Below are 24,976 nucleotides of genomic sequence, written 5' to 3'. Positions count from 1 at the left end.
TGCTTTTCCCGCCGCGACGCGCGCTGTTCGGCAGTTGGGCTTGATTTGGGATTACCACATTAGGCCCAGCTGGCGCTCATCGGCGGCGGAGAACAGAAGCGCTGGCAAGATCCCTGGCGACCGCGCGCCGGCCCGGCCCGCTCAGAGATCCAGCGCGCCAGTTATGGAGAGAACTTTTAAATAGATTCATGATACCTGGTTTTCTTTGCGGATATGGATATTATCGGATATGGATCTACGTCTTGTTCGCTTGGCTTATAAGCCGTATTTTTTCAGCCAACGAATAATATTTTTCTCTCACCACAAATCAGCCATTAATACTTTCAGTCATGGCTTATCAACCGAGCAAACAGGGCGCTAGAATCGGATAGAGAAATCAATTTAGTATCCATATTAGAAACGGATGCAAATACATAAATCCATATCACTGGTTTTAGCGGATACGGATGTCGGGTACATTTTCATTTTCCATCCCTAAACAAACCAACAAATGCCGTGTTGTTTCGCGTGCTGGCCTGCTGGGAGTTCTAACAGCTGGGCCCACCGCCGGCCGGGCTGAGCGGACGGATTGTTCTGGCTACAATGATCTCGTGAGCTAACGTGTGTGCGTTTCTTCCTCCTCGCATCCGTCCTCAGTCCTCACCTGACACCAGAGTCCTCCAAGTCCCTCCGTCGTCCATCCAGGAAAGGTAAAAAAGATGTCCACCAAAGACCAAACCCAATCTCTGCAAGATGTGATTCTCTGGCTGATTTAGATCTTCCTTAAAGTAACAGCATGGCTTGCGAATGCAGTTGTCATGAGCAAAGGCAAATCAGTGACGATGATGTCCTCCTCCGGACACAGCGGCGGCGAGAGCCCTGCAGACGGAGCTGATCCGCGGTCCATGTCGGAGACGCCGTGTGCCATGCAGCCCGGGGTCCTCCCTCTTCTCGGGAGGCCATACTTCACATGCATCCTCTGCAAGTCTCATGTCCACCAGCCGTTTCAAGTGGTACTGTTGCTGCTCATGCTCTGCTTGCATTTTCTGAAACACTAGTCTCCTTCTCTGCTGTAATCTCTTCTAAACTGAAATGCAAGAGGCTTTATTTACGGCCTGCAATGATCAAACTCCTTTGGTGGCTGTCTGCAGGTGGTCCCCAGGTCGCTGGCGCCGTTCCTCCCGGCGACCACGGTGCCAGCGAAGGTGACATGGCACGGCCGGTCCTGGGAGATGCGGTTCACGGGTGGCCGGCAGATCCAGCGCCTGGAGGCCGGGTGGCGGGGCTTCGCGCTGGACAATGACCTCAAGCTCGGCGACGGGTGCGTCTTCGAGCTGCTCGACGGCAAGGCGGAGGGCGTGGTGTTCAGGGTGCAGGTGCTCCGCGCCGACATCCCCGCGGAGATCCGGGAGCGCGCCGGCGGGTACACCTCGTCCACCCCGATCCTTATCGACTAGCTCACCTCAGCTGCTGTGTTGTGTATCCCCCCGTGTCGTGCGGCCGTCTGCCACTCTCAGTGCGGCCTGAAACTCAGCAGCTGCATGGGTTCATTGATGTGCAGAGTGCAGCGCAGCCTGTGGCGTGTTGAACTCAAATGTGGACAGAGCTGAAACCTGATGTTTCGTGAGAAATTCATGTACCTATATTCGTCTCTGTTTATCTCTTCTTCTAGGCTAATGCAATTTTGCTGCATAGCCGGGCAGCAGCACTCTGAAACTAGTGACTTTTGTTATCGCATATTACTGAACTTTAGATGCCCGGTTTGAATATTTGAAACAGATTTGTGCCGAAATATAGTTTTATTAGAAATACATATGACAGACAGGAGCAGCAACAATGCAAGCAGCACACATGCTGATGGTATGGGGGTAATAATGGTTATGGCTACACATATGGTGGCACACGAACAACAGGGCATAGGCAAAGATCATTCTTCCTCATGACCGACATGCCCATCCTCTCATCCATGTCCAATTCGCCGGGCATCACGCCGCCCGGGAGCTCCCAGTCGAAGTGGTAGAGCAAGGAAGCGAGCACGAGCTCCACGGTGGCCAGCGCGAATGTCGCGCCGGGGCACATTCTTCGCCCGGCCCCGAACGGTATGAACTCGAAATCGGTGCCCTTGAAGTCGATCCGGCCATCCTCGAACCTCTCCGGCTTGAACGCATCGGCGTCGTCCCAGTGCTCTGGGTCCGTGCCGATCGCCCATGCGTTCACCAGCACCATGGTGCCCTTCGGCACGTCGTAGCCCATCACCTTGCGGTCCTCCATGCACTCTCTCGGCAGCAGCAGCGGCAGCGGCGGGTGCAGCCTCAGAGTCTCCTTGATGACGAGCTTCAGGTACCTGAGGTCGTGTAGGTCGTCCTCCGTCACCGCTGGCTTCCCTTGGAGCCTGCTGCGCACCTCGGCCTGCGCTTTCTCCATTGCTCCTGGGTTCCTCATCAGCTCTGACATGGCCCATCCCAGCGTGGCCGCTGACGTGTCGCTCCCTCCGCTGAAGAGGTCCTGCCAAATTTCAACGCCATGACCGTTGTACATCTATGTCCTTCACCAGCAAACTTTTTTTTTTTTGGTACCAGCTAGTTGTTATTACTTACAATAACGAGAGATTTGACGATGTCCATGGTGAGGGGCACCTCGAGGCCACCTTCCTTGTGTACCCTCAGAAGCACGTCAAGGATGTCCTCGTCGTCGTCCACCGTCGTGGCCGCGCGGCGCTGCTCCTCGTGCTGCCTGACGGCGCGGTCCATGAGCTCCATCGTCTTCCGCTGGACCGCCGTCACCTGACCCGCCGTCCTGCTGAAGAAGCTGGCAAGCCTCGACGTCGGGAACAGGTCGCCGAGGCTGAACCCCGACACGAGCCTGCTCCCTTCCTCGATCGCCCGCAGGAACTCCTCCCGCCACTCGAACCGGTCGCCGACCACGGCGCGCATCGTGGCATCGGCGGTGAGCGCGGCGACCCGCTTGCCAACGTTAACGGCCTCGCCCGGCGTGGCCGCCGCGAGCGCAAAGGCGGCGACGAGGCGGCGGGTCTCGTCCTCGCGGACCCGGCGGAACGAGCGCACGCGCTTGGCGCTGAGCAGCTCCAGCACGCTGATCCTGCGGAGCTGCCGCCACAGGGCGCCGTAGCGCCCGAAAGCCAGGCCCACGGCGCCCCGCTCCATGGCAGGACGCACGCTGGGGATCCAGGGCCGCGACGCGAACGCCACGTCGTGCGCCCGCATGATCTCCTGCGCCGCGGCCGGGGACGAGGCCACCACCAGCCCCACCTCGCCGAGCCTCAGGTACATGAGCGGCGCGCCGTGACGCCGTGACAGCTCGGCCATGGCGCGGTGCGCTAGCGGGATGCGCATGAACAGCAGGTGGTGGAGGCTGCCGATGACCGGAAGCCGCGACGGGCCTGGCGGCAGCCTCTGGCCGGCGCTGCCGCCATGCCAGTTAAGCTTGAGGAGCAGGACGGGGAGTAGGAGAGCCACCAAGAAGAGGCACAGGGCGTTGGCAACCTGCTCCATAGCCAGAGCGCCGAGGACCAGGACCATGGTGATGCCTCAAAGAAGCTCGTAAGATATGGTATTTGAAGGTTGGCTGCAGGGCGGTGGCAACCTGCTACATATACTACTATTTTTTTTTTTTTTGACCCTATCGCATCGTTTCAACTTACATCAAACGCAAATATGATATAATAGATTGCTGCTATTGCATCACTTTTGCAGATCCGATGCAATAGGTGGGCATTATTACATCGAGAATGAATTTGATGCGACAATGATTCGGCAGGACTCTCCAAAGTCAATCACTGGCGAGCTAATGGACCCTTAGAAAAATGACTCGAAGACGTAACAAGCAGTGCAGAGAAAGAGAATAAAAAATATACTTATACAAATTAGGCTGGCTTATAGTAGTTATCTACTAATAATTGCATCTTTTGAATCAAACAGACGTAGATAATAGACTAGCTAATAATTATTAGCTAGAACAACTATCTCATTAGTGGGACCAAATTAGATAATAGCAGCTAGAGCGACATCGAGGAAGTGCTCTGCCAGGCCAGCTTGCACGTTGCCAACCGTGGCTTCATCTCCACGCAGTTCTACTTCGCCAAGCTCTTTGACGCCGTGCCATCAGCTCCTTGTCGTAGCCGTAGCGAGGGGCGGTCCTCAGGTATTTTTTTACCTAAACACTAAACTAAAATTTCGGAGCCCTTTATATAAAATGACAATATTAATACTTAATATATAAGGTATACAAAATATTAACAATAAATAGTTAGCTGCATGCAAAAGCAATATTAATGTAAAATAATTCATCCATGTTAAATTATCTTAAAATTTTCTTCTAAGGTTCCTTGATGCGAAGTCATTAGTGATGATATTAATATTGATCTCGTCCAACAATAGCTTCTCAATACGTATATAATATATATAATGTTGCCAAATCATTTATCTCTCTTGAGACATTGTAGATATCAAATAGTTTCTCAATAATTTTAATTTTGAAAAGCTTCTTTTAGCCGCTGATGCGATGATTTTGTTGAAATTTAAAAACAATTAGCAACTATAACTAATATTGTGTGCTAGACAAGACAATTCACACAAAAAAAAAATCTTATATGGCTGTATGTACGCCTGTACCCTACCTTGAGGACTTGACTCCCTTGTCCCTAGCAGATTGATTGGATTCTAAATTTCTGATTACTGAATTAAATTTGCAAATTGCATAGGGGCATAGGGCACAGCACTGAGCACAGAGCACACTTGAGTATGTGACGTGAGGTCTGGATCAATATAATCAAAGAATGACGGAATCAACAATCACAATAAGATGTGTAGATTTTTCCGCAAAAAAAAAAAATGTGTAGATTGGATATTTGAACCATTCACCCGCAGGTGACTGGTTGTATTCAATACGAGTATTTTGTATTCGTACCTTTACGTGCCCACGCGTGGCCTGCTCGTGCTCGAGTGCTCGTACTGGGTCTCCATCCTAGGCATATTCTAGTGTTTACTGCTGGGCCGGCCCTAGCTCGTTGGCCGGCCGGCGTGTGTTTGTTTTCTTCGAGGGACTGTTGATAGAGCTCCAGACGGCCGCCGCAGAGCGCGCGGCGCCGGCATGGCGTGTTTGTATAACTGTACTTGCAAGCTAGTGTGCTCACCTGCCTTCAGCCAGTTGCATTCCCTAGCTTGATTTTTTTTTACAACATATAATATATAACATTAAAGTACAGTACACCCGTGTGGGAAAATGATTCTCAAATTACAGAGCATAGGTAATACACCTTCGGAGGCGCTTGTCTTCCACCAGACACTAAGCACCCTGAAAACGAGCTACATCGGACGGATTTTGTCGAGCACACCCCGAGGGAGAGCTCGAATAATCCACATTTTTGCTCCATGATCCAATAATGAGAATAAGTTTACAATACTTAGTCCATTTCATACGATCCGAGTTCTTAGAATTACTTTGTTACATTACCAAGTTCAGATTGCAGAAATTAAACAGCGGAATGAAAATAAACGTCTATCGATAATATATAAGGATCTATCTGTGCCTACCAGAAGAATCTTTCACATAATGGCTACTCCTCAAGCTACACCTGCAACAGGGGTAAATAAACCCTAAGTACACAATGTACTCGTAAGACTTATCCGACTCGTGGGAATAATTTCCCGACTCCAAGGGAGATGATAAGCTTTATGGTTTGCTGGGTTTCCTTTGTGGAAAGCAATAATAATAGTGAATCCTTGTGTATGTTTATTATTAGCAGTCATGATTAGTTTATTATTTACCCATTCTATGTAAGCACCTGTTCTAATTTCAAGCAAGAGGTGAGCAAACAGTTCTATTTCATCACCTTTCATCTTCCAGTTCTTACTACAGTGCTAGACTGTAGACAAGTCACACACATAAGCCGATAAATTATAAATAGTATCATCACAAGTGTTTATTACATCACAAAAAATAGGACAGAGTCTCCACATAAATATAGCGAAAGTATAAAGAAAAGATCTCTCGCGAAAGCTCCATATCACAGGGACGTCAACTGATTGACCACAAGTCTAGTAATCCTCAAGAAAGTCGTTATTACCATGGCCATATGTTACCCATCCAGGATTTTTATCCAAATAATAAAAATAAACAAGCATAAGTACATGTCGTACTCAACAAGTGTAACATGAGGTTCATGAGGCTCAAAAAGCTTGACACAGGTTTAACAACGTTCAATTTTTAGTTGTCAAAAAAATAGCATAAGAGTAGCAACAAATTGTTTCAATTCCGAAAGCAATACACATGATCAATGTAAACATGAATAATGAATAACATAAACAGATAATTCTTAGTGTTCATTTATTCCATAAGGGTTCCAAGGCCGCTCGTGACAGTGAGCACGACTGATATACCATTTTTACACTCTACAGAGGTTGTACACTTTCACTGTAAGTCGTAATACCCATATGCCCGGATTAATTACTCCCAAAACACTTCCAAGGTGAGCAGGTAGGGGTAACTATGAAGCCTTTCAACGGTTCATCTAACAAGTTAGGGCCATTAGATTCACTCGGCAAACAGATATAGGAACCCTCCTTCGAATGGCACAATTCTATTGTGGCTATACACATAAGAGTGGTGGTTGTCCTATACCCAATTTGGCAAGCCATTCTTACGCCAACAAAGGTAACCACTAACAAGCTAGAAAAGGTCCTTATACTGAGCTAAAGCCAGAGCCATGTAGCCCTCACAGCTATACTGTAAGTCTCGGATGATCACTTACAGATAAGTCCTTAGAGAGAGAAATCTGAAGCATTTAGAAAGTTGCTAAACACTCCAGCCTCCTATTTTCAAGTTGCTAAAAAGTTATATTTTAATGTTTATTGCATATACCATTAATCAAGTTACAAGATCATGGTTTAATTGAGCACTAGCAAAGCTACCCAATGCATATCCCGTAGGTGACAAGATATAAGTTCAATTGTAGGGAATCTCTATCAAGGTGACACGTGCAACATGAATTTAATGTATTAAAGTGAATAGGAAACAAGGATGATCCCATGCTATACTTATCTTGAACAAAGTACTATGTTGATCTGGCACATCAAAGTAATACTCTTGGTCCCTACGAATTGCTCACTGTCTATACTCGATAATCACAGCAACATACAAGCATCCAGAAGCAATTATGCATAGCAAACAAAAGCAATAGATTAGAACAGTACACCAATTAGCATAAAATCAAGTTGAAAAGTTTGTAAAACGAATCTATGTCTCACTACAAACACACAGGCGCGAAGATCATAAAAATTAGAGCTAAAACGAATAAGTTATGAATTTAAATAAGATTTCCTTTAGTAAAATAATAGATTAAATCCAACTTTGAATTTTAAAAGTTGAAAACACACTTAACAGTAGTATGAACATGTAGATTATAGAATTACGAACCTAACGCAAGTTGAACGGATCAATTCAGAGTTAAAACGGAGATTTTATGGCTAAAACAAGATTAGTGACGAAACTGTAAATAGGTGAAAACGTATTTTAGATCTAACCAAAACAAAGTACGCTTTCAAAAGAAGAAAATAAAATATGGAAAGGCGCTATGGACTGTGGGTTAGAAACTAAATACTTATGAGGGGTCTTTTGCAAAACTACAAGGCGAAGGGGTATCCTTCGATATGGGCCGTCAGATTAGATTCGGGCGGCCGAGATTGAATCGGGTGGGGAGGAGATGACGTCGACCGGCCAGAAGAGGACTGACGTGGTGGCTCCATGGGTGGCGGCGAAAAGCTCACCGACGATGCCGGTTTAGGGCCTACAGTGTATGTTTTTCTGAATGGAAAGGTCCAGGGGAGAGAGAGAGGAGAGGATGGGGAACTCACCGAAACCGAAAAAACGAGCGGGGAAGCGACAACAGCGCGCAGCAGCGGCTTGAACCTGACGATGGCGATGGCACTAGGGCTAGGTGGCTACGAGCTCTAGGCGAGGGCGAAACCTTGCTCTAAGGTGGAATAGGGAGGTGGCGTAGGCACGGCATCAGTATTTATGAGACGGGGCGACGTGGGTAGCATGCCACCGCGAGGGAGTAGCGGAGGCGGACTCGGCGGTGATGGTGTCCGTGCCGGACATGAGATGGAGGAGGAAGATACGCCTAATAGGTGGGGCTAAGCCATCAGCCACTCAGAGACAGAAGAAGGAGACACGCGGTTGCCTACGACCGAGTGGAGCTGGGCCGGTCGCAGAAGTGGGCCGGGAGGGATAGCTGGCCGCACAGAGGAAAATCGAGGAAATGACGACTGGGCCTGCAGGGAACTGGAATGGGCTACGGAAGGGAGGAGCAGGCCAACACGAAGAAACAAAATGGGCCACAGGCGCGGGAAGGAAGGGAAATTCATTTTCCTTTTCCAATTTTCCAAAGCAATTTCAAAATGCAAATTCAAATTAATTTGAAGTCTGACTTCAAACCAGGCAATACAAAATAATATGCAGTAGCATGAATGCACATACATGTTTGTTGACCTATATTTGATTTTATTTTTATCAAAATTATTAATTTTCTAAATTCAAATGCCCACAAAAATGCATAGTAAATCAAATTCTCCTACTTTAAAATATTGCAAATTTTAGGCTGTTACAATTCTACCCCCTTAAAATGAATCTCATCCTCGAGATTTGGACGATGCTTACTCAAATAACTGTGGGTATATTTTTCTCAAATCCTCTTCTCTTTTCCAAGTAGCCTCATCTTCTGTATACCGATTCCACCAAACCTTACACATCTTTATAACTCGGCTCCTTGTAACTCTTTCTGGCGTCTCCAAAATCCTTACCGGAAACTCCTCATAAGTGAGATCTTCCTTAACTGTGAGCTCTTCTAATGATATCTGCTCCTTGGGTACATGCAAACACTTCTTTAATTCAGACACATGGAACACATCGTGCACACCTGACAAACTCTCAGGCAATTCCAACTAATAAGCCACTTCACCACGTCTCTCTAAAATCTTGAAAGGTCCAATATTCCTTGGTGCTAGCTTTCCTTCCATGTTAAACCTTCTCACTCCTCTCATAGGTGACACCTTCAGATAAACATAATCCCCTACTTCGAAAACCAATTCTCTTCTCCGAGTATCAGCATAACTTTTCTGTCGAGATTGTGCCACTCTCAAGTTATCCCTAATCATCCTTACTTGTTCTTCTACATCTCTTAAAACATCTGGTCCGAACACTTGAGTTTCTCCCGTTTGATTCCAAAACAACGGGGTTCTACACTTTCGTCCATACAAAGCTTCAAAATGTGCCATATTGAGACTCTTCTAATAACTATTGTTATATGAGAACTCTACATAAGGCAAACTCTTGTGCCAACTTGTACTGTACTGTAATGCACAAGCTCTCAACATGTCCTCTAATATCTGATTAATCCTCTCAGTTTGTCCATCTGTCTGAGGATGATATGCTGTACTAAAATTCAACTTTGTTCCCAACAAACTATGTACTTGCTGCCAAAAATTAGATGTAAATTGAGTACCTCGATCAGACACAATTTTCTTGGGAACTCCATATAGACACACTATCCTCTCCATATATAATTGGGATAACCTTGGTCCATTATAAGTAGTCTTGATTGGTATAAAGTATGCAACTTTAGTTAACCGATCCATTATCACCCATATTGAATCATAACCTCCCTAAGTGCATGGTAACCCCATAATGAAATCCATACCAACTTCTTCCCACTTCCACTTAGGTATCTTCATTGGTTGTAATAATCCTGTAGGTCTTTGATATTCAGCCTTGACTCTCTGACATGTATCACATAAAGCAACATATTCAGCAACATCTCTCTTCAATCCATACCACTAATACTTCTTCAAATCCAAGCACATCTTAGAACTTCCGAGATGAATAGAATAAGCAGATTCATGTGCCTCACGAAGGATCGCCTCTCGTATAGCCTTATTCTCAGGCACACATAGTCTTTTCCCAAACCAAAGAGTTCCATTATCATCCATATGAAAACCTAGTGCCTTACCAATCACTATGTTTTCCGCTATCTCTTTCAACTTCGCATCCTGTAACTGGCCCTTATGTATTTTTGCTCCAATTTAGGCTCCAACACCAACTCCACTGCATTAGTGACAAAGCCCAAATTTAGTCGCTCAAATTCGGCACACAACTCACTTGGCATAGGTGCCACTTGCACCTCATTAGCATAACTCTTCCTGCTAAGAGCATTGGCAACAACATTCGCCTTTCTAGGATGATAGTGTACCTCTAGATCGTAATCTTTGATCAACTCCAACTACCGATGCTATCTCATATTCAGATCCATCTGAGTGAAAATGTACTTCAGACTTTTATGATCAGTATAGATTTCACTCTTATGCCCAATAAGATTGTGCCTCCATATCTTCAGAGCATAAACCACTACTGCTAACTCCAAGTCATGAGTAGGATAATTTAACTCATGCTTTCTCAACTGTCGGGATGCATAAGCCACTACTCTTCCTTCTTGCATAAGAACACATCCAAGACCTTGACGAGATGCATCACAATAGATAGAAAAGCTCTTGTTCAAATCTGGCAAAACCAATACTAGGGCGGTAGTCAACCTCTTCTTCAATTCTTCAAAGTTAGCCTAGCACTCATCGGACCACACAAACTAGGATGAATGAAACCTTTCTCCTTGTAACTCCTTTATTTGTTTCTTAAGGTCCTCTAGTTCATTAACTCCCATTCTATATGGATGCTTAGCTATAGGTGCCGTTCCAAGTAATAATTTAATAATAAACTCAATGTCACGGTCAGGTGGCATACCTAGCAAGTCATCGGAGAACACATCTAGAAACTCATCCACCACTGGGTCTTCCTTGTTAACGCGATCATCAAGCTGGTTCACTATGGCTATTGGCTGTGCTTGTACCACAACATCAACACTGATTCTATCCCCATTCGGTGTGGTCACAACAACTACCTTCTCTTGACACTGAATGACTGCCCGGTTTTGCTTCATCCAGTCCATACCCAAAATCACATCAATACCAGATGTTCTCAACATAATGGGGCTCACTTTGAACTCTACCCCCCTTAAGGATAGACTAGTCGAAAGACAATGGTAAGAGGCTTGCATACTACCTCCTGATGATTTTACTAATATGGGATTTTGCATGGCACATAAGGGTATGCTATGGTTTCTAACAAATGCTTGTGATATGAATGAATGCGAAGCTCTAGAATAAAAAAGAACAGTGGCAGGAGTGGAATTGACATTGAAAGTACCGAGCATGACTTCTGGTTCCACAAGCGCTATCTCAGTAGACACATGGTTCACCTTTCCTATGTTGAGTGCTGGCTTATGTGGCATTCCCTTCTGATTACTATGCTGACCCTAGGGTGCTTGCTGATTCTACTTCCTGGGGCAATGTGGGGGATATACCCCCAGGTACCACAAGATGGTACATGGGCCGCACCATCCGAGGTGGCCCGGTCCGTGAGATCAAGGCGTACATGGCAAGATTACAAGTTGTACTAGATATTGTAATAGTACCAAATTGGATACTTTACTTGTAACCTTGTCTCTTCGGAGTATATAAGGAGAGACAAGGGTCCCCTAGAGGACAGATCATACAGTATACATCTCAATACAATACACCAAAGACACAGGACGTAGGGTATTACGTCGACCAGACGGCCCGAACCTGTCTAAATCGTTGTCTCTGCGCCTTGTGTCACCATCTAGTTCCTGATTACACGCATCGTCTACCGACAATCTACCACCACGGGCACCCCCCTCGGTGGACTGCCGACCATATTTCGTCGACAGTGGTGCGCCAGGTAGGGGTCCCCTTTAGGGGATCGTGCGCGCTGATCTACGGCGAACCAGATGGGATCTAAAGATCGACGCCGCTCGTGGCAACCTGACTTCCTACGGCGACGTGCTTCAGAAGCCTGACAGGCTTGATATCACTCGACGACGGAATCAATCTACTACGGCGGCAACCCGTGCTTCACGACGGCAACCCTCCAGCTTGTGTCGGGACTTCACCCAGTAGACCAGCCTGCGCCCAAGTACTAGCTTCCGAGTCAGGCGGCAGCACCAAGTCTCGGCTGGGTTCTCGACGATTCAAGACCCAGATGCGTCCATGAAACTAGAGCTCCGACCCGGCGTATCCACCTACTTCAAACGAGTCAGCCAAACGAACAACAAGCCAATAAGGAAGGAGCAAGATAGAAGGCATGCAAGCTAATCATGCATATACTTGTATATGCATCACGAACAGTCTAATCTCGCTTGCTGTCTTCATCCAAGGACTACGTGATCAACATGGCTACGTACGCAAGCTAATTAAGCCTGCATGTATGTGCGTGAGCCGCATACACGCGTACGGCGGCATGCAAGCTAATTAAGTCTTGAGGCTTGTATACATGTGCACATGCACGGATGCATCTAACATGCATGCAACGCGTATGTCAAGCTTCGATACATGCACGTATGCCAGACGTCACGGCGCAAATTTTGCGAACTCACAACTGCAAGCTTCGATACATGGAAAGCGACGGATCCTCTGATCGGTGCACACGGCTCTGCATCCTCTACTAATCAGGCTGGGCATATCGGCAATAGGACATGGTGCTCCTATTTTCCTTGTCAATCTACGTCCGGCTCTATGCGTCGTCAATCGTAGCCCTAGGCTACGTAGCCCTGGAGTACTGCCGGCACTGCTCGTACACCGACTGACAAGATCTGGAGGCAAATAATCAAGATGTATCTCACGTAAGGTAATGGTGCATGCATATACACGTATGTCATCCATGCATACACATATATCATCCATGGGGAAATTCTCCACTTGATCATGCGAAGCTTCCGCTCAACCTCGCACAAGCTAAGTCAACTTTTTAATCTGAAAAGTAATATATCATATGACATAGTATGTGTCCAGATATCTACATATACGTATGATTATTTTGTCAGGAATCCAACTATGCTCGTCATCGTTCTGCGGATCTCATCGGCAAACCTCTAGCTCATTCGTGAGGGCATCGAATTTGATGCCAAAGTACAACCTGAACAAGCGCAGTCTAGTACATGGAGGTCTGGCGACGGCCTTGTGCTCCTGCCCGTGCGGAGTAGCCCGTGAAGATCGGAAGCAGAAACAAGGACAAGAACGTGGAACATCGCCAGCACCGTGGCGGCGATCGTATCCTTCAAGATCCAATCGGCTGGGAGTCACCAGCATGTACATGCATGATGCCCTGGTGTCCGATAGCCTCAAGAGTGAAGACTCGATCAATAGAAGACGTGCATGATCTAGGGAAGCCATGCAAAGCTAAAGCTAACAACACATGTAGCTTGTATATATGTATATACATCTACAAGGAAGAAAGCGAGCCGCCAAGCGAGCCGATCGAGCCATCTAGCGAGCCGTGTCGAATCACGAACAAGTCACGCCCATCCACACAAGCCAACGACGACGACGAATACTCCATCGACGGCAAAGGCTTTTCCTACTGCTCCTACACCATCGCCGATCGCGAGCAACGCCGAGCTACGACCACGTCGACCACATCCCGAACAGCTTCGCCGAGCTCTGACCACGTCGACTGCGACCATGTCGACCACGTCCCGAGCAGCTCGCCGAGCTCCGACCACGTCGACCACGTCCCGAACGGCTCCGCTGAGCTCCGACCACGTCGACCACGGACCACGTCGACCACGTCCCGAGCGGCTCCACCGAGCTCCGACCACATCGACCACCAGACCACGTCGCAATAATGATCGCCGCGAAGAACGGCGCTACGACAATCGCGACCACAGTCATGACGACAAGTCGAAAAGCTCGAGGACCGGATGACTTCATCGCCACCGACCAGATTTCTATCAAAGATAAGTACACTTCTAATATGTATAATTAATATAATTTTCATTACGACGTTTCTCCACAGCGTCCTCGTCATGATTATTCTTCAAATAATATTTGTCCATGTATACCATCTTAAAGATGACATACATCTATACTTAATGCAAATCCTCGACCAGTCCTATTGACGCTCGGACGCCTCCAGAGACGGCTCTGTCTCCGGCTCCTCCCTACACGTGCACGAGCGTCTGCCCTCTGCGTTATGGGTGGTCGGCAGTGGCTCTTTAGCGACGCTTTGTTCTTCCTACACGTGCACGGGCTCCGCGCCCCGCGTTATGGTTAACGGGCTAGCTAGGGCTGGAGACTCAGCTACATACTAACTGGTCGGACAGTTTATATTAAGTATAAACACAAACTTCACATTAATACTGATGTTTACAAAGCACCAACTGCTTTATCACATCATGCTCATTTACAAATGACTGCTGAGCGTCATTTTCTCCATAATTTATTACTTTGTACATCATGTACTACCGTTCTATATATTTATATTGCAGGGATCTGGAGCTACGCTCGGGGATTTCGCCGCTCGCTCCTCGACATGTGCTCGGGGACTGCCTCGACCACTCTCCGACCACGGCTCGGGGACTTCGTCGCTCGCTCCTCGACCCGTGCTCGGGGACTGCATCGACCACTCTCCGACCATGGCTCGGGGACTTCGTCGCTCGCTCCTCGACTTGTGCTCGGGGGACTGCCTGCCTCGATCACTCTCCGACCATGGCTCGGGGACTTCGTCGCTCGCTCCTCGACCTGTGCTCGGGGACTGCCTCGACCACTCTTCGACCATGGCTCGGGGACTTTGCGTCTCAACTACATGTGACTGGCAACTCGCATACAGTTGGGATATTTTTTTCTCACTTAGACCTTGCTACAAGGCTCGTACCTCGCCTTCCAGCAAGCTCGGGGATTACATCGGTACGATGCACCTGTCGATGCATCTTGTATCGCCTGTACGACAATTGGGTTCTTAATTTAACTGGGAATTCTTTTTAGACCCTGGCACCACGTGCCTAAGTCACCTACTACCAGGCTCGGGGACTAAGTGGGCACACTTCACCTTGTGGTGAATGTGCTTGTTTTTCGACCACTACGCCTCTGATGATCAAAGATGCTACGCTTCAAGACGCACTTACATTTCTTTTCAGAAATACAAGTGGGCACACTTCCTGGGACGGAAATCTATTTCTTTTTTCTTAAGAGCACCATACATTCTTCGGACAACCTCCTTCTCTAGCGACAACGGTGGTTGGAGATGTCAAGAACTCAAGCCTCACTGTTCGGAGAAGGTTGAAATGGCGTGTCGCATCAGAATACATGGCGCTCGGGGACTAGCTGTGGGGGATATACCCCCGGGTACCACAAGATGGTACATGGGCCGCACCATCCGAGGTGGCCCGGCCCATAAGATCAAGGTGTGCACATCAAGATTACAAGTTGTACTAGATATTGTAATAGTACCAAATATGATACTTTACTTGTAACCCTCCTCCTCCAGAGTATATAAGGAGAGGCAGGGGTCCCCCTCAGGGACAGGTTAATCCATCTAGATCTCAATACAATACACCAAAGACACAAGACATAAGGTATTACGTCGATCAGACGGCTCGAACCTGTCTAAATCGCTGTCTCTGCGCCTTGTGTCATCATCTTGTTTGGGGGCTTGCGCATCTGTCTGCCGATAATCTACTACCTTGGGCATACCCCTAGGTAGACTGCCGACCATATTTCGTCGACAGTAAGTGGGCACACTTCTTGGGATGGAAATCTATTTCTTTTTTCTTAAGAGCACCATACATTCTTCGGACAACCTCCTTCTCCGGCGACAACGGTGGTCGGAGATGTCAAGAACTCAAGCCTCACTGTTCGGAGAAGGTTGAAATGGCATGTCGCATCAGAATACATGGCGCTCGGGGACTAGCTGTGGGGGATATACCCCTGGGTACCACAAGATGGTACATGGGCCGCACCATCCGAGGTGGCCCGGCCCATAAGATCAAGGCGTGCACATCAAGATTACAAGTTGTACTAGATATTGTAATAGTACCAAATAGGATACTTTACTTGTAACCCTCCTCCTCCAGAGTATATAAGGAGAGGCAGGGGTCCCCCTTAGGGATAGGTTAATCCATCTAGATCTTAATACAATACACCAAAGACACAGGACGTAAGGTATTACGTCGATCAGACGGCCCGAACCTGTCTAAATCGCTGTCTCTGCGCCTTGTGTCATCATCTTGTTTGGGGGCTTGCGCATCTATCTACCGATAATCTACTACCTTTGGCATACCCCTAGGTAGACTGCCGACCATATTTCATCGACAGTGGCACGCCAGGTAGGGGACCCCTTTAGGGGATCGTGCGCGCTGATCTACGGCAAACCAGATGGGATCTGAAGATCAATGCCATCCGTGGCAATTTAGCTTCTGGCGGCGGCGTCCTTCACCTACGATGGAGTCGTCGTCTTGAGGCTCTTGCAGTGGCTTGACGTCGCTGCGCGAACTCGTCGTTAAGTCAGCTATCTACGGCGTCATCTCCGGCGTCGTATACCTAGGAAGCAAGCCGAGATTTCAACGAGATCGGGTCTGCTTCCCAGCTTTAGCAGCGTCATTGAAAGGGGCGTTCAGAATCTACCACCGCAGATTTGGCATCGGCCACTACTTCTACGAACCATGACGTCAGTTCATCGTAACCCTACAGGACTAGATTGGACTTGCATGTTGGTTGTTGCTGGCTACCAGTCCACCGCATGCATGAACGTTCGGGTGCAAGCTGTCAGGCAAGCAAGAAATCGAAGGCTGTGTGATCTACAGTGCCATGCAAGCTGAAGATAGTTCAGATCTCCTTCGGGCTCACATGTGCTCATCGCCTGGTCCATGAGCAACCGCCTCGTCTCGATCGTAAACCACTTCATCAGCGGCATCATCAAGCACCGTACTGGGATCGACTCACCTGGTACTGATTCCAACTCTGCCCGCTGAGCTCGACTTCAACTCCGTCTCGATCAACAACTCCGACTTTCCCGGAAGTTTCGACAACATGTAGCAGCATGCAAGCCGGTCCGAACTTGGCTTCTTGCGTGTACATGTATATGTATCTGCATGCGTGCATCGCTCAGATACAGGAAGATGCATGCGTGTATTACGACAAGATCCAACACTGTGCCGACGTTTGGGAAGGAGTACAAATCCGCAGCGGCAATAATTCTCGAAGATCAAGACCTCAACGTCATCATGGCTCCGACACAAGCGTGACTACAACTACAACCCCGCGCGCCCGTCCGACTGCATCGAGCCACAAGCAAGCCATCCGGATCACGTCGACCACGGACCACGTCGACCACGTCCCGAGCAGCTCCGCCGAGCTCCGACCACATCGACCGCGACCACGTCGACCACGTCCCGAGCAACTCCGCCGAGCTCCGACCGCGTCGACCACGTCCCGAGCAGCTCCACCGAGCTTCGACCACCTCGACCACAAGACTACGTCCCAATGATGATCGCCACGAAGAACGGCGCTACGATAATCGCGACCACAGTCATGACGACAGGTCAAAAAGCTCGAGGACTGGACAACTTCATCGCCAACGACACGTCAAGCCATCTCTTGGACATTGCGGCACGCCGACTACCCCACCGGTCATCAATAAAGCTAAGTATTATTTTTAATTGAAAATTTCTTCGATCATCGTACACCTCCGCCGACCACCCTTAGGGTGCGCTCCACGTCGAATTTTCTCCATACATACATTCCAAAACATGTATAAGTTTTTACAATGGTTCACCGATATGTTTTCCTTCCTGCTTGAGAATCCCAGAGCTGGCACTGTCTCCGGCTCCACCCCACGCATGCATGAGAGTCCGCCCTCTGCGCTACGGGTAGTCGGCAGTCGCTCCCTGGTAACATTGGCACTCTACGCACGGCAGCGTTCCGTACCTCGCGCTACGAGATGTTGGTCAGCCCAGGGCTGGCGCATTCTTCAGGACAGGTTAATACATCGCGCTACGCCACTACATAACAAAAGGGCTAAAAACAGCTAATGTTATTTTTCGAATATTACACCAAGTATAATTCATCGCCAACCGAACACCAAGTGTTTACTTCACCTCCAAGAGAGAGGTCAATATATTTCATACATCATCATGTACTACCGCTCTCCGTGTTTATTTTTCAGGAACACAGTTCGGTCAGCGAGCTCATGCTTCAGGGTTCGCCAAAACCCCTATGGTGCTCGAGGACTCTGGCCAGACCACGCTCGTGCTCGAAGACTCGCTAGACCACTCCGTGCTCTGGGACTTCTCGCCAGACCACTCCGAGCTCCGACCACGTCGATCACATCTCGAGCAGCTCTGCTGAGCTCCGACCATGGCTCGGGGACTTCGTCGCTCGCTCCTCGACCCGTGCTCGGGGACTGCATCGACCACTCTCCGACCATGGCTCGGGGACTTCGTCGCTCGCTCCTCGACTTGTGCTCGGGGACTGCCTACCTCGATCACTCTCCGACCACGGCTCGGGGACTTCGTCGCTCGCTCCTCGACCTGTGCTCGAGGACTGCCTCGACCACTCTTCGACCACGGCTCGGGGACTTTGTGTCTCGACTACATGTGACTGGCAACTCGCATACAGTTGGGATATTTTTTTTCTCACTTAGACCTTGCTACAAGGCTCGTACCTTGCCTTCCAGCAAGCTCGGGGATTACATCGGTATGATGCACCTGTCGGTGCATCTTGTATCGCCTGTACGACAATTGGGTTCTCAATTTAACTGGGAATTCTTTTTAGACCCTGGCACCACGTGCCTAAGTCACCTACTACCAGGCTCAGGAACTAAGTGGGCACACTTCACCTTACGGTGAATATGTTTGTTTTTCGACCTCTACGCCTCTGATGATCAAGGACGCTACGCTTCAAGACGCACTTACATTTCTTTTCAGAAATACAAGTGGGCACACTTCCCAGGACGGAAATCTTTTTCTTTCTTCTTAAGAGCACCATACATTCTTTGGACAACCTACTTCTTCGGCGATAACGGTGGTCGGAGATGTCAAGAACTCAAGCCTCACTATTCGGAGAAGGTTGAAACGGCGTGTCGCATCAGAATACATGGCGCTTGGGGACTAGCTGTGGGGGATATACCCCCGGGTACCACAAGATGGTACATGGGCCGCACCATCCGAGGTGGCCCGGTCCGTGAGATCAAGGCATACATGGCAAGATTACAAGTTGTACTAGATATTGTAATAGTACCAAATTGGATACTTTACTTGTAACCTTGTCTCTTCGGAGTATATAAGGAGAGACAAGGGTCCCCTAGAGGATAGATCATACAGTATACATCTCAATACAATACACCAAAGACACAGGACGTAGGGTATTACGTCGACCAGACGGCCCGAACCTGTCTAAATCGTTGTCTCCGCGCCTTGTGTCACCATCTGGTTCCTGATTACACGCATCGTCTACCGACAATCTACCACCACGGGCACCCCCCTTGGTGGACTGCCGACCATATTTCGTCGACAGGCAATGGTTAGCATAATGCCCAACTTCTCCATAACGATAGCATACATTGGGGGTACTGGGTGTACTGGTCTTCATGGGAGTGTTGTTGGGTGTTCCTGTCGTGGTGTCTGCTGACCACTCTACTGCTAGGGATGTTGATTGCCATTCTGTTGCTGGTTCAGGTTGCGCTGAGGGTACTGACCATGATTCCACTGATTAGGTGGTCCCTGGAACCTTTGCTGGAAGCCTTGCTAAGGGTTGGTGGGTGGACGGGTATTACTTCTAGAGGCCTGTCCCTAAAGCCTCCTCTTCTTGGCCTCCATCTCTTTGCGCTTATTGTCAATAACAATAGTGTGATTCACCAGTGTCTGAAAATTAGGGTATGTATTGGACATAAGCTGGAGTTGCAGACCATCATACAGACCCTTGAGAAAGCAGCGTTGCTTATCAGCATCATTAGCCACCTCATTCGGAGCATAATGTGACAACTGAGCAAACTTGTCATGATACTTAGCCATAGACATAGATCTCTGTTTCAGAGCTCTGAATTCCTCCTACTTGAGCTCTATCAATCTGTTAGGTATGTGGTAGGATATAAAATTCTCTCTAAATTCTTGCCAGGTGATAGGAGGAGCATTAGCGGGACGTCCATACTTGAATGCCTCCCACTAGTCTTGGGCTTCTCCCTGAAGTTGTCCTGACGCGTACAACACCTTCTGCTGGTCATCACACTGCGGTATGTTGAGTTGCTTTTCCACTACACGAAGCCAATCATCTGCTTCCAGTGGATCAGTGACATGAGAGAACACCGGGGGACAACCCTTCAAGAATTCACCACGCTTGTCATGCGGTGCTCCACCAATTGGATGATTCTGCTGATTCTGCACCAGGGCTTGCATAAGCTATGTCTGCACTGCTAGAAGTTGCTCAATTGTCGGTGGCAGTGGTGGTGGTGGATGTGGGGGAACACCTCCATGACCTCGGCCTCTTCCTCTTCCATACATCTGACATCCAACACAAATATTCAAAATTTAGAGATTTCCAAGTTATATGCACTTATAGAGACATATAATACATTCTGGAAATTTTCTAGACGAGTCTCAACATCAACAGCTTGGTAAAATAGTCATATCTCGAGTTCCAGAAATCCAAAAGAGGCGTACTTTATATGGTTGGAAATCTTAAGAAATTATCTACAACTTTTATTAGACCACAGTTCCAGATTCTGTCTTTAGGTTACTCAAAAACAGGATACAACCAAAACTGTTCTAGATTCTAGACTGTGCAGAAACTCTATCTTGAAACAGCCATATCTCACAAAACAGATCAGATATAGGGGTGATTCCAGAGACATTGGAAATATACTTAAGTCTAGGTAGTCCCATAATAATTTCATAATTTTTGGTCAAGTGGTTTTAGATTGGCATTAAGATAAGGGCAGACTGCTTCGAAAAATAGATCTGAGAGAACCTGATGTACCAAACCCAACTATTTATTTATTGACTCAAACTTTAATATTCTTAACTATGGAACTTGCAGACATGCCCACAAAGTTCCAGCACTCATTACAAAGATCCAACTCACACATAAACATAATAACAAATCAACTAGGCACACCAAAGTTCACACCACACTTCTAGACTCAACTTGACTCGTTTTACTAACGTCTTATTACATAAAAGGGACTCCAACACCTATGGGTGAAATTTATGGGGAAGCTCCTTGTACATCTTTGGCAAGTTGAGGCACACCCTTTGCTCATCTATCACCTATCGGTATCTCTTAAAGATTTCCTGCTGTGCCTTCAACTAATCTTCCAATCATCGAATCTTCGCAACAGACTCACAGCCAAAGTGTACCATCACTTGGGTAGTTGGATCCGTGCCCTGAGGGTCCATCATTGCCCACTCTAATTTAGGGTGTTAGCGAGGGAAGAATCGATATTGGTCATCCTTCATATCCTTAAATCGACGACCACGGAGACCCATGCAGGCTGCAGCGGCTACATCTTCTATGCTATCCTCCATGGTGGCACAGTGAGCGTGATGCGCATAGTTTGAATCCAGCTGATATGCGCCCTTCTGTTCGTCCTTGATGGAGATGCACACCCTGGTCTTCCAATAGGTGTCCTCTAGAGGGTGCGTATGCTCAGTGCAGACGTACTCCACTGCTGCGTCTCAATCACCGTAGTAGGTCTGAAGAATCCCCATAAGTCAGTGGTGCAAAACAGAGGATTCACACCCCAGCTTATACCAGACCTTTGTAGTCCATCCTAGGGGAGGGATTGGCTCATCCTCTTCAATGGCGTCTTCCTCCTCCTCCTCCTCATCGGATAGTAAGATGACCTCTACCTCTTTGGGTTCTTCCTAGACTGGCTCAGGCGTAAATACAGGTGTTGGCGAATCAAATTCTTGTTCCTAGGGTTCCTCCTCCTCATGTGTCTCCATGGACAAACCATGAGGCGGGTAGTAACCTCCGGTGCTGATGCGGGTGGTCTTACTAGCATGAGGCATCTATAGAATTAGATTTAGTTAGATTAGAAGCAACAATTTTCATAACAGAGTGAGACAAAAGAAGCATAAAACTTTAGCAAATAACAAGGGTGAGATGGAAAGCATGAGATGAGTGAAGCAAAAGAAGCTAAAATGACCATTGCTAACTAGGCTTGCATCCTACAGTCAACACAGCTCTTATACCAATCTATCACACCCAATTTTAAGGATAAAATGGGATGCAAAATCTTATATGCGCCTAGAGATCAGTCACACACATAAACCAACAAATTGTAAATAGTATCATCACAAGTGTTTATTACATCACAAAAATAGACAGAGTCTCTACATAAATATAGCAGAAGTATAAAGAAAAGATCTCTCATGGAAGCTCCATATCACAGGGACGTCAACTGATTGACCACAAGTCTAGTAATCCTCAGGGAAGTCATCATTACCATGGCCATCTGTTATCCATCTGGGATTTTTATCCAAATAATGAAAATAAATAAGCGTAAGTACATGTCATACTCAACAAGTGTAATATGGGGTTCATGAGGCTCAAAAGGCTTGACTCAGGTTTAACAATGTTCAGCTTTTAGTTGTCAAAATTTTAGCATAAGAGTAGCAACAAATTGTTTCAATTGTCAAAGCAAAACACATGATCAATGTAAACAAGAATAATGAATAACATAAATAGATAATTCTTAATATTCATCTATTTCATAAGGGTTCAAAGGCTGCTCATGACCATGAGCATGGCTGATATACTAGTTTTACACTCTACAGAGGTTGTACACTTTCACTATGAGTCGTGATACCCATATGTCCGAGTTAATTACTCCCAAAACACTTCTAAGGTGAGCAGGCAGGGGTCACTATGAAGCCTTTCAAAGGTTTGTCTAACAAGTTAGGGCCATTAGATTCACTCAGCAAACAGATATAGGAACCCCCCTTTGAATGGCACAATTCCATCGCGGCTATACACATAAGAGTAGAGGCTGTCCTATACCCGATTCGGCAAGCCATTCTTATGCCAAAAAAGATAGCCACTAACTAGCTAGAAAAGGTCCTCATACTAAGCTAAAGCCAGAGCCATGTAGCCCTCATAGCTGTACTATAAGTCTCGGATGATCACTTACACATAAGTCCTTAGGGAGAGGAATCTGAAGCATTTAGAAAGTAGCTAAACACTCCAGCCCCCCTGTTTCCAAGTTGCTAAAAAGTCATATTTTAATGTTTATTCCATATACCATTAGTCAATTTACAAGATCATGGTTTAATTGAGCACTAGCAAAGCTACCCAATGCATATCCCGTAGGTGACAAGATATAAGTTCAATTGTAGGGAATCCCTATCAAGGTGACACATGCAACATGAATTTAATGTATTAAAGTGAATAGGAAACAAGGATGATCCCATGCTATACTTGCCTTAAACAAAGTACTCCTGCTGATCTATCACATCAAAGTAATACTCTTGGTCCCTACGAATTGCTCACCGTCTATACTTGATAATCACAGCAACATACAAGCATCCAGAAGCAATCATGCATAGCAAAGAAAAGCTATAGATTAGAATAGTACACCAATTAGCATAAAATCAAGATGAAAAGTTTGTAAAACGAATCTATGTCTCACTACAAACACACACACACGTGAAGATCATAAAAATTGGAGCTAAAACGAATAAGTTTTGAATTAAACAAGATTTCCTTTAGTAAAATAATAGATTAAATCCAACTTTGAATTTTAAAAGTTGAAAACACACTTAACAGTAGTATGAACATGTAGATTATAGAATTATGAACCTAACGCAAGTTGAACGGATCAATTCAGAGTTAAAACGGAGATTTTATGGCTAAAATAAGATTAGTGGCGAAACTGTAAATAGGTGAAAACGTATTTTAGATCTAACCGAAACAAAGTACGCTTTCAAAAGAAGAAAACCAAATCTAGAAAGGCGCTATGGACTACGGGTTACAAACTAAATACTTATGAGGGCTCTTTTGCAAAACTGCAAGGCGAAGGGGTATCCTTCGTTACGGGCCGTCAGATTAGATTCGGGCATTCGGGATTGAATCTGACAGGGAGGAGATGACGTCAGCCGACCAGAACAGGACTGACGTGGTGGCTCCATGGGCTGCGATGAAAAGCTCACAAGCGATGTCAGTTTAGGGCTACAGTGCACGGTTTTCCGAATAGAAAGGTCCAGGAGAGAGAGGAGTGGATGGACTCACTGAAACTAAAAAAACGAGCGAGGAAGCGACGACAGCGCGTAGCAGCGGCTTGAACCCAACGACAGCGTTGGTGCTAGGGCTAGGCGGCTGTGAGCTCTAGGCGAGGGTGAAAGCTTGTTGTAAGGCAGAATAGGGAGGTGGCATCGGCACGACATTGGTATTTATGAGACGGGGCGACATGGGTAGCATGCCACCATGAGGGAGTAGCGGAGGCGGACTCGGTGGTGATGGTGTCCGTGTCGGACACGAGATGGAGGAGGAAGATACACCTGATAGGTGGGGCTGAGCCATCAGCGACTCTGAGAGAGAAGAAGGAGACGCGCGGCTGCCTACTGCCGAGTGGAGCTAGGCCAGCCGCAGAAGTGGGCCGGGAGGGAGAGCTGGCCGCGTAGAGGAAAACCGGGGAAAGAGTGACTGGGCCTGTGGGGAACTAGAACAGGCCACAGAAGGGAGGAGCAGGCCAGCGTGGAGAAGCAAAATGGGCCATGGGCATGGAGGAGTAGACCAACAGGCCGAAAGCAGGGAAGGTAAGGAAGGGAAATTCATTTTCCTTTTTCAATTTTCCAAACCAATTTGAAAATGCAAATTCAAATCAATTTGAAGTCTGACTTCAAACTAGGCAATACAAAATAATATGCAGTAGCATAAATGCACATACATGTTTGTTGACCTATATTTGATTTTATTTTTATTAAAATTATTATTTTTCTAAACTGAAATGCCCACAAAAATACATAATAAATCAAATTCCCCCACTTTAAAATATTGCAAATTTTAGGGTGTTACATCCTGTCACGGGGTCTAGGTCCCCATCCAAACTTGGTCTCTCGGACTCAGTGCGGTGCTTAGACCTC

At 47.1% G+C, this 24,976-nt stretch overlaps 2 protein-coding genes across 2 annotated transcripts; one reads left to right on the top strand and one right to left on the bottom strand.

Annotated features, from left to right (window-relative positions):
* Positions 1 to 601: 601 nt before the first annotated feature.
* LOC136490786 (B3 domain-containing protein Os04g0386900-like) lies at positions 602 to 1,708 on the top strand. The gene is made up of 3 exons (XM_066486977.1): positions 602 to 689; positions 793 to 992; positions 1,131 to 1,708. The coding sequence occupies exons 2-3, from the start codon at positions 798 to 800 to the stop codon at positions 1,434 to 1,436; spliced, it is 501 nt and encodes a 166-aa protein (XP_066343074.1). The 5' UTR covers positions 602 to 689; positions 793 to 797; the 3' UTR covers positions 1,437 to 1,708.
* Positions 1,709 to 1,771: 63 nt separating this feature from the next.
* On the bottom strand, positions 1,772 to 3,622 carry LOC136493711 (desmethyl-deoxy-podophyllotoxin synthase-like). The gene is made up of 2 exons (XM_066489836.1): positions 2,577 to 3,622; positions 1,772 to 2,484 (listed from the first exon to the last, which is right to left on the bottom strand). Exons 1-2 carry the CDS (start codon positions 3,516 to 3,518, stop codon positions 1,864 to 1,866), a joined length of 1,563 nt encoding a protein of 520 aa, XP_066345933.1. The 5' UTR covers positions 3,519 to 3,622; the 3' UTR covers positions 1,772 to 1,863.
* Between the last annotated feature and the right edge of the window lie 21,354 nt (positions 3,623 to 24,976).

The sequence above is a fragment of the Miscanthus floridulus genome, chromosome 11, assembly GCF_019320115.1.
Source record: "Miscanthus floridulus cultivar M001 chromosome 11, ASM1932011v1, whole genome shotgun sequence".
Lineage (NCBI taxonomy): Eukaryota > Viridiplantae > Streptophyta > Magnoliopsida > Poales > Poaceae > Miscanthus > Miscanthus floridulus.
Note: the sequence above shows the minus strand (reverse complement) of the source record. Positions and strands in the feature narration are given on the sequence as shown.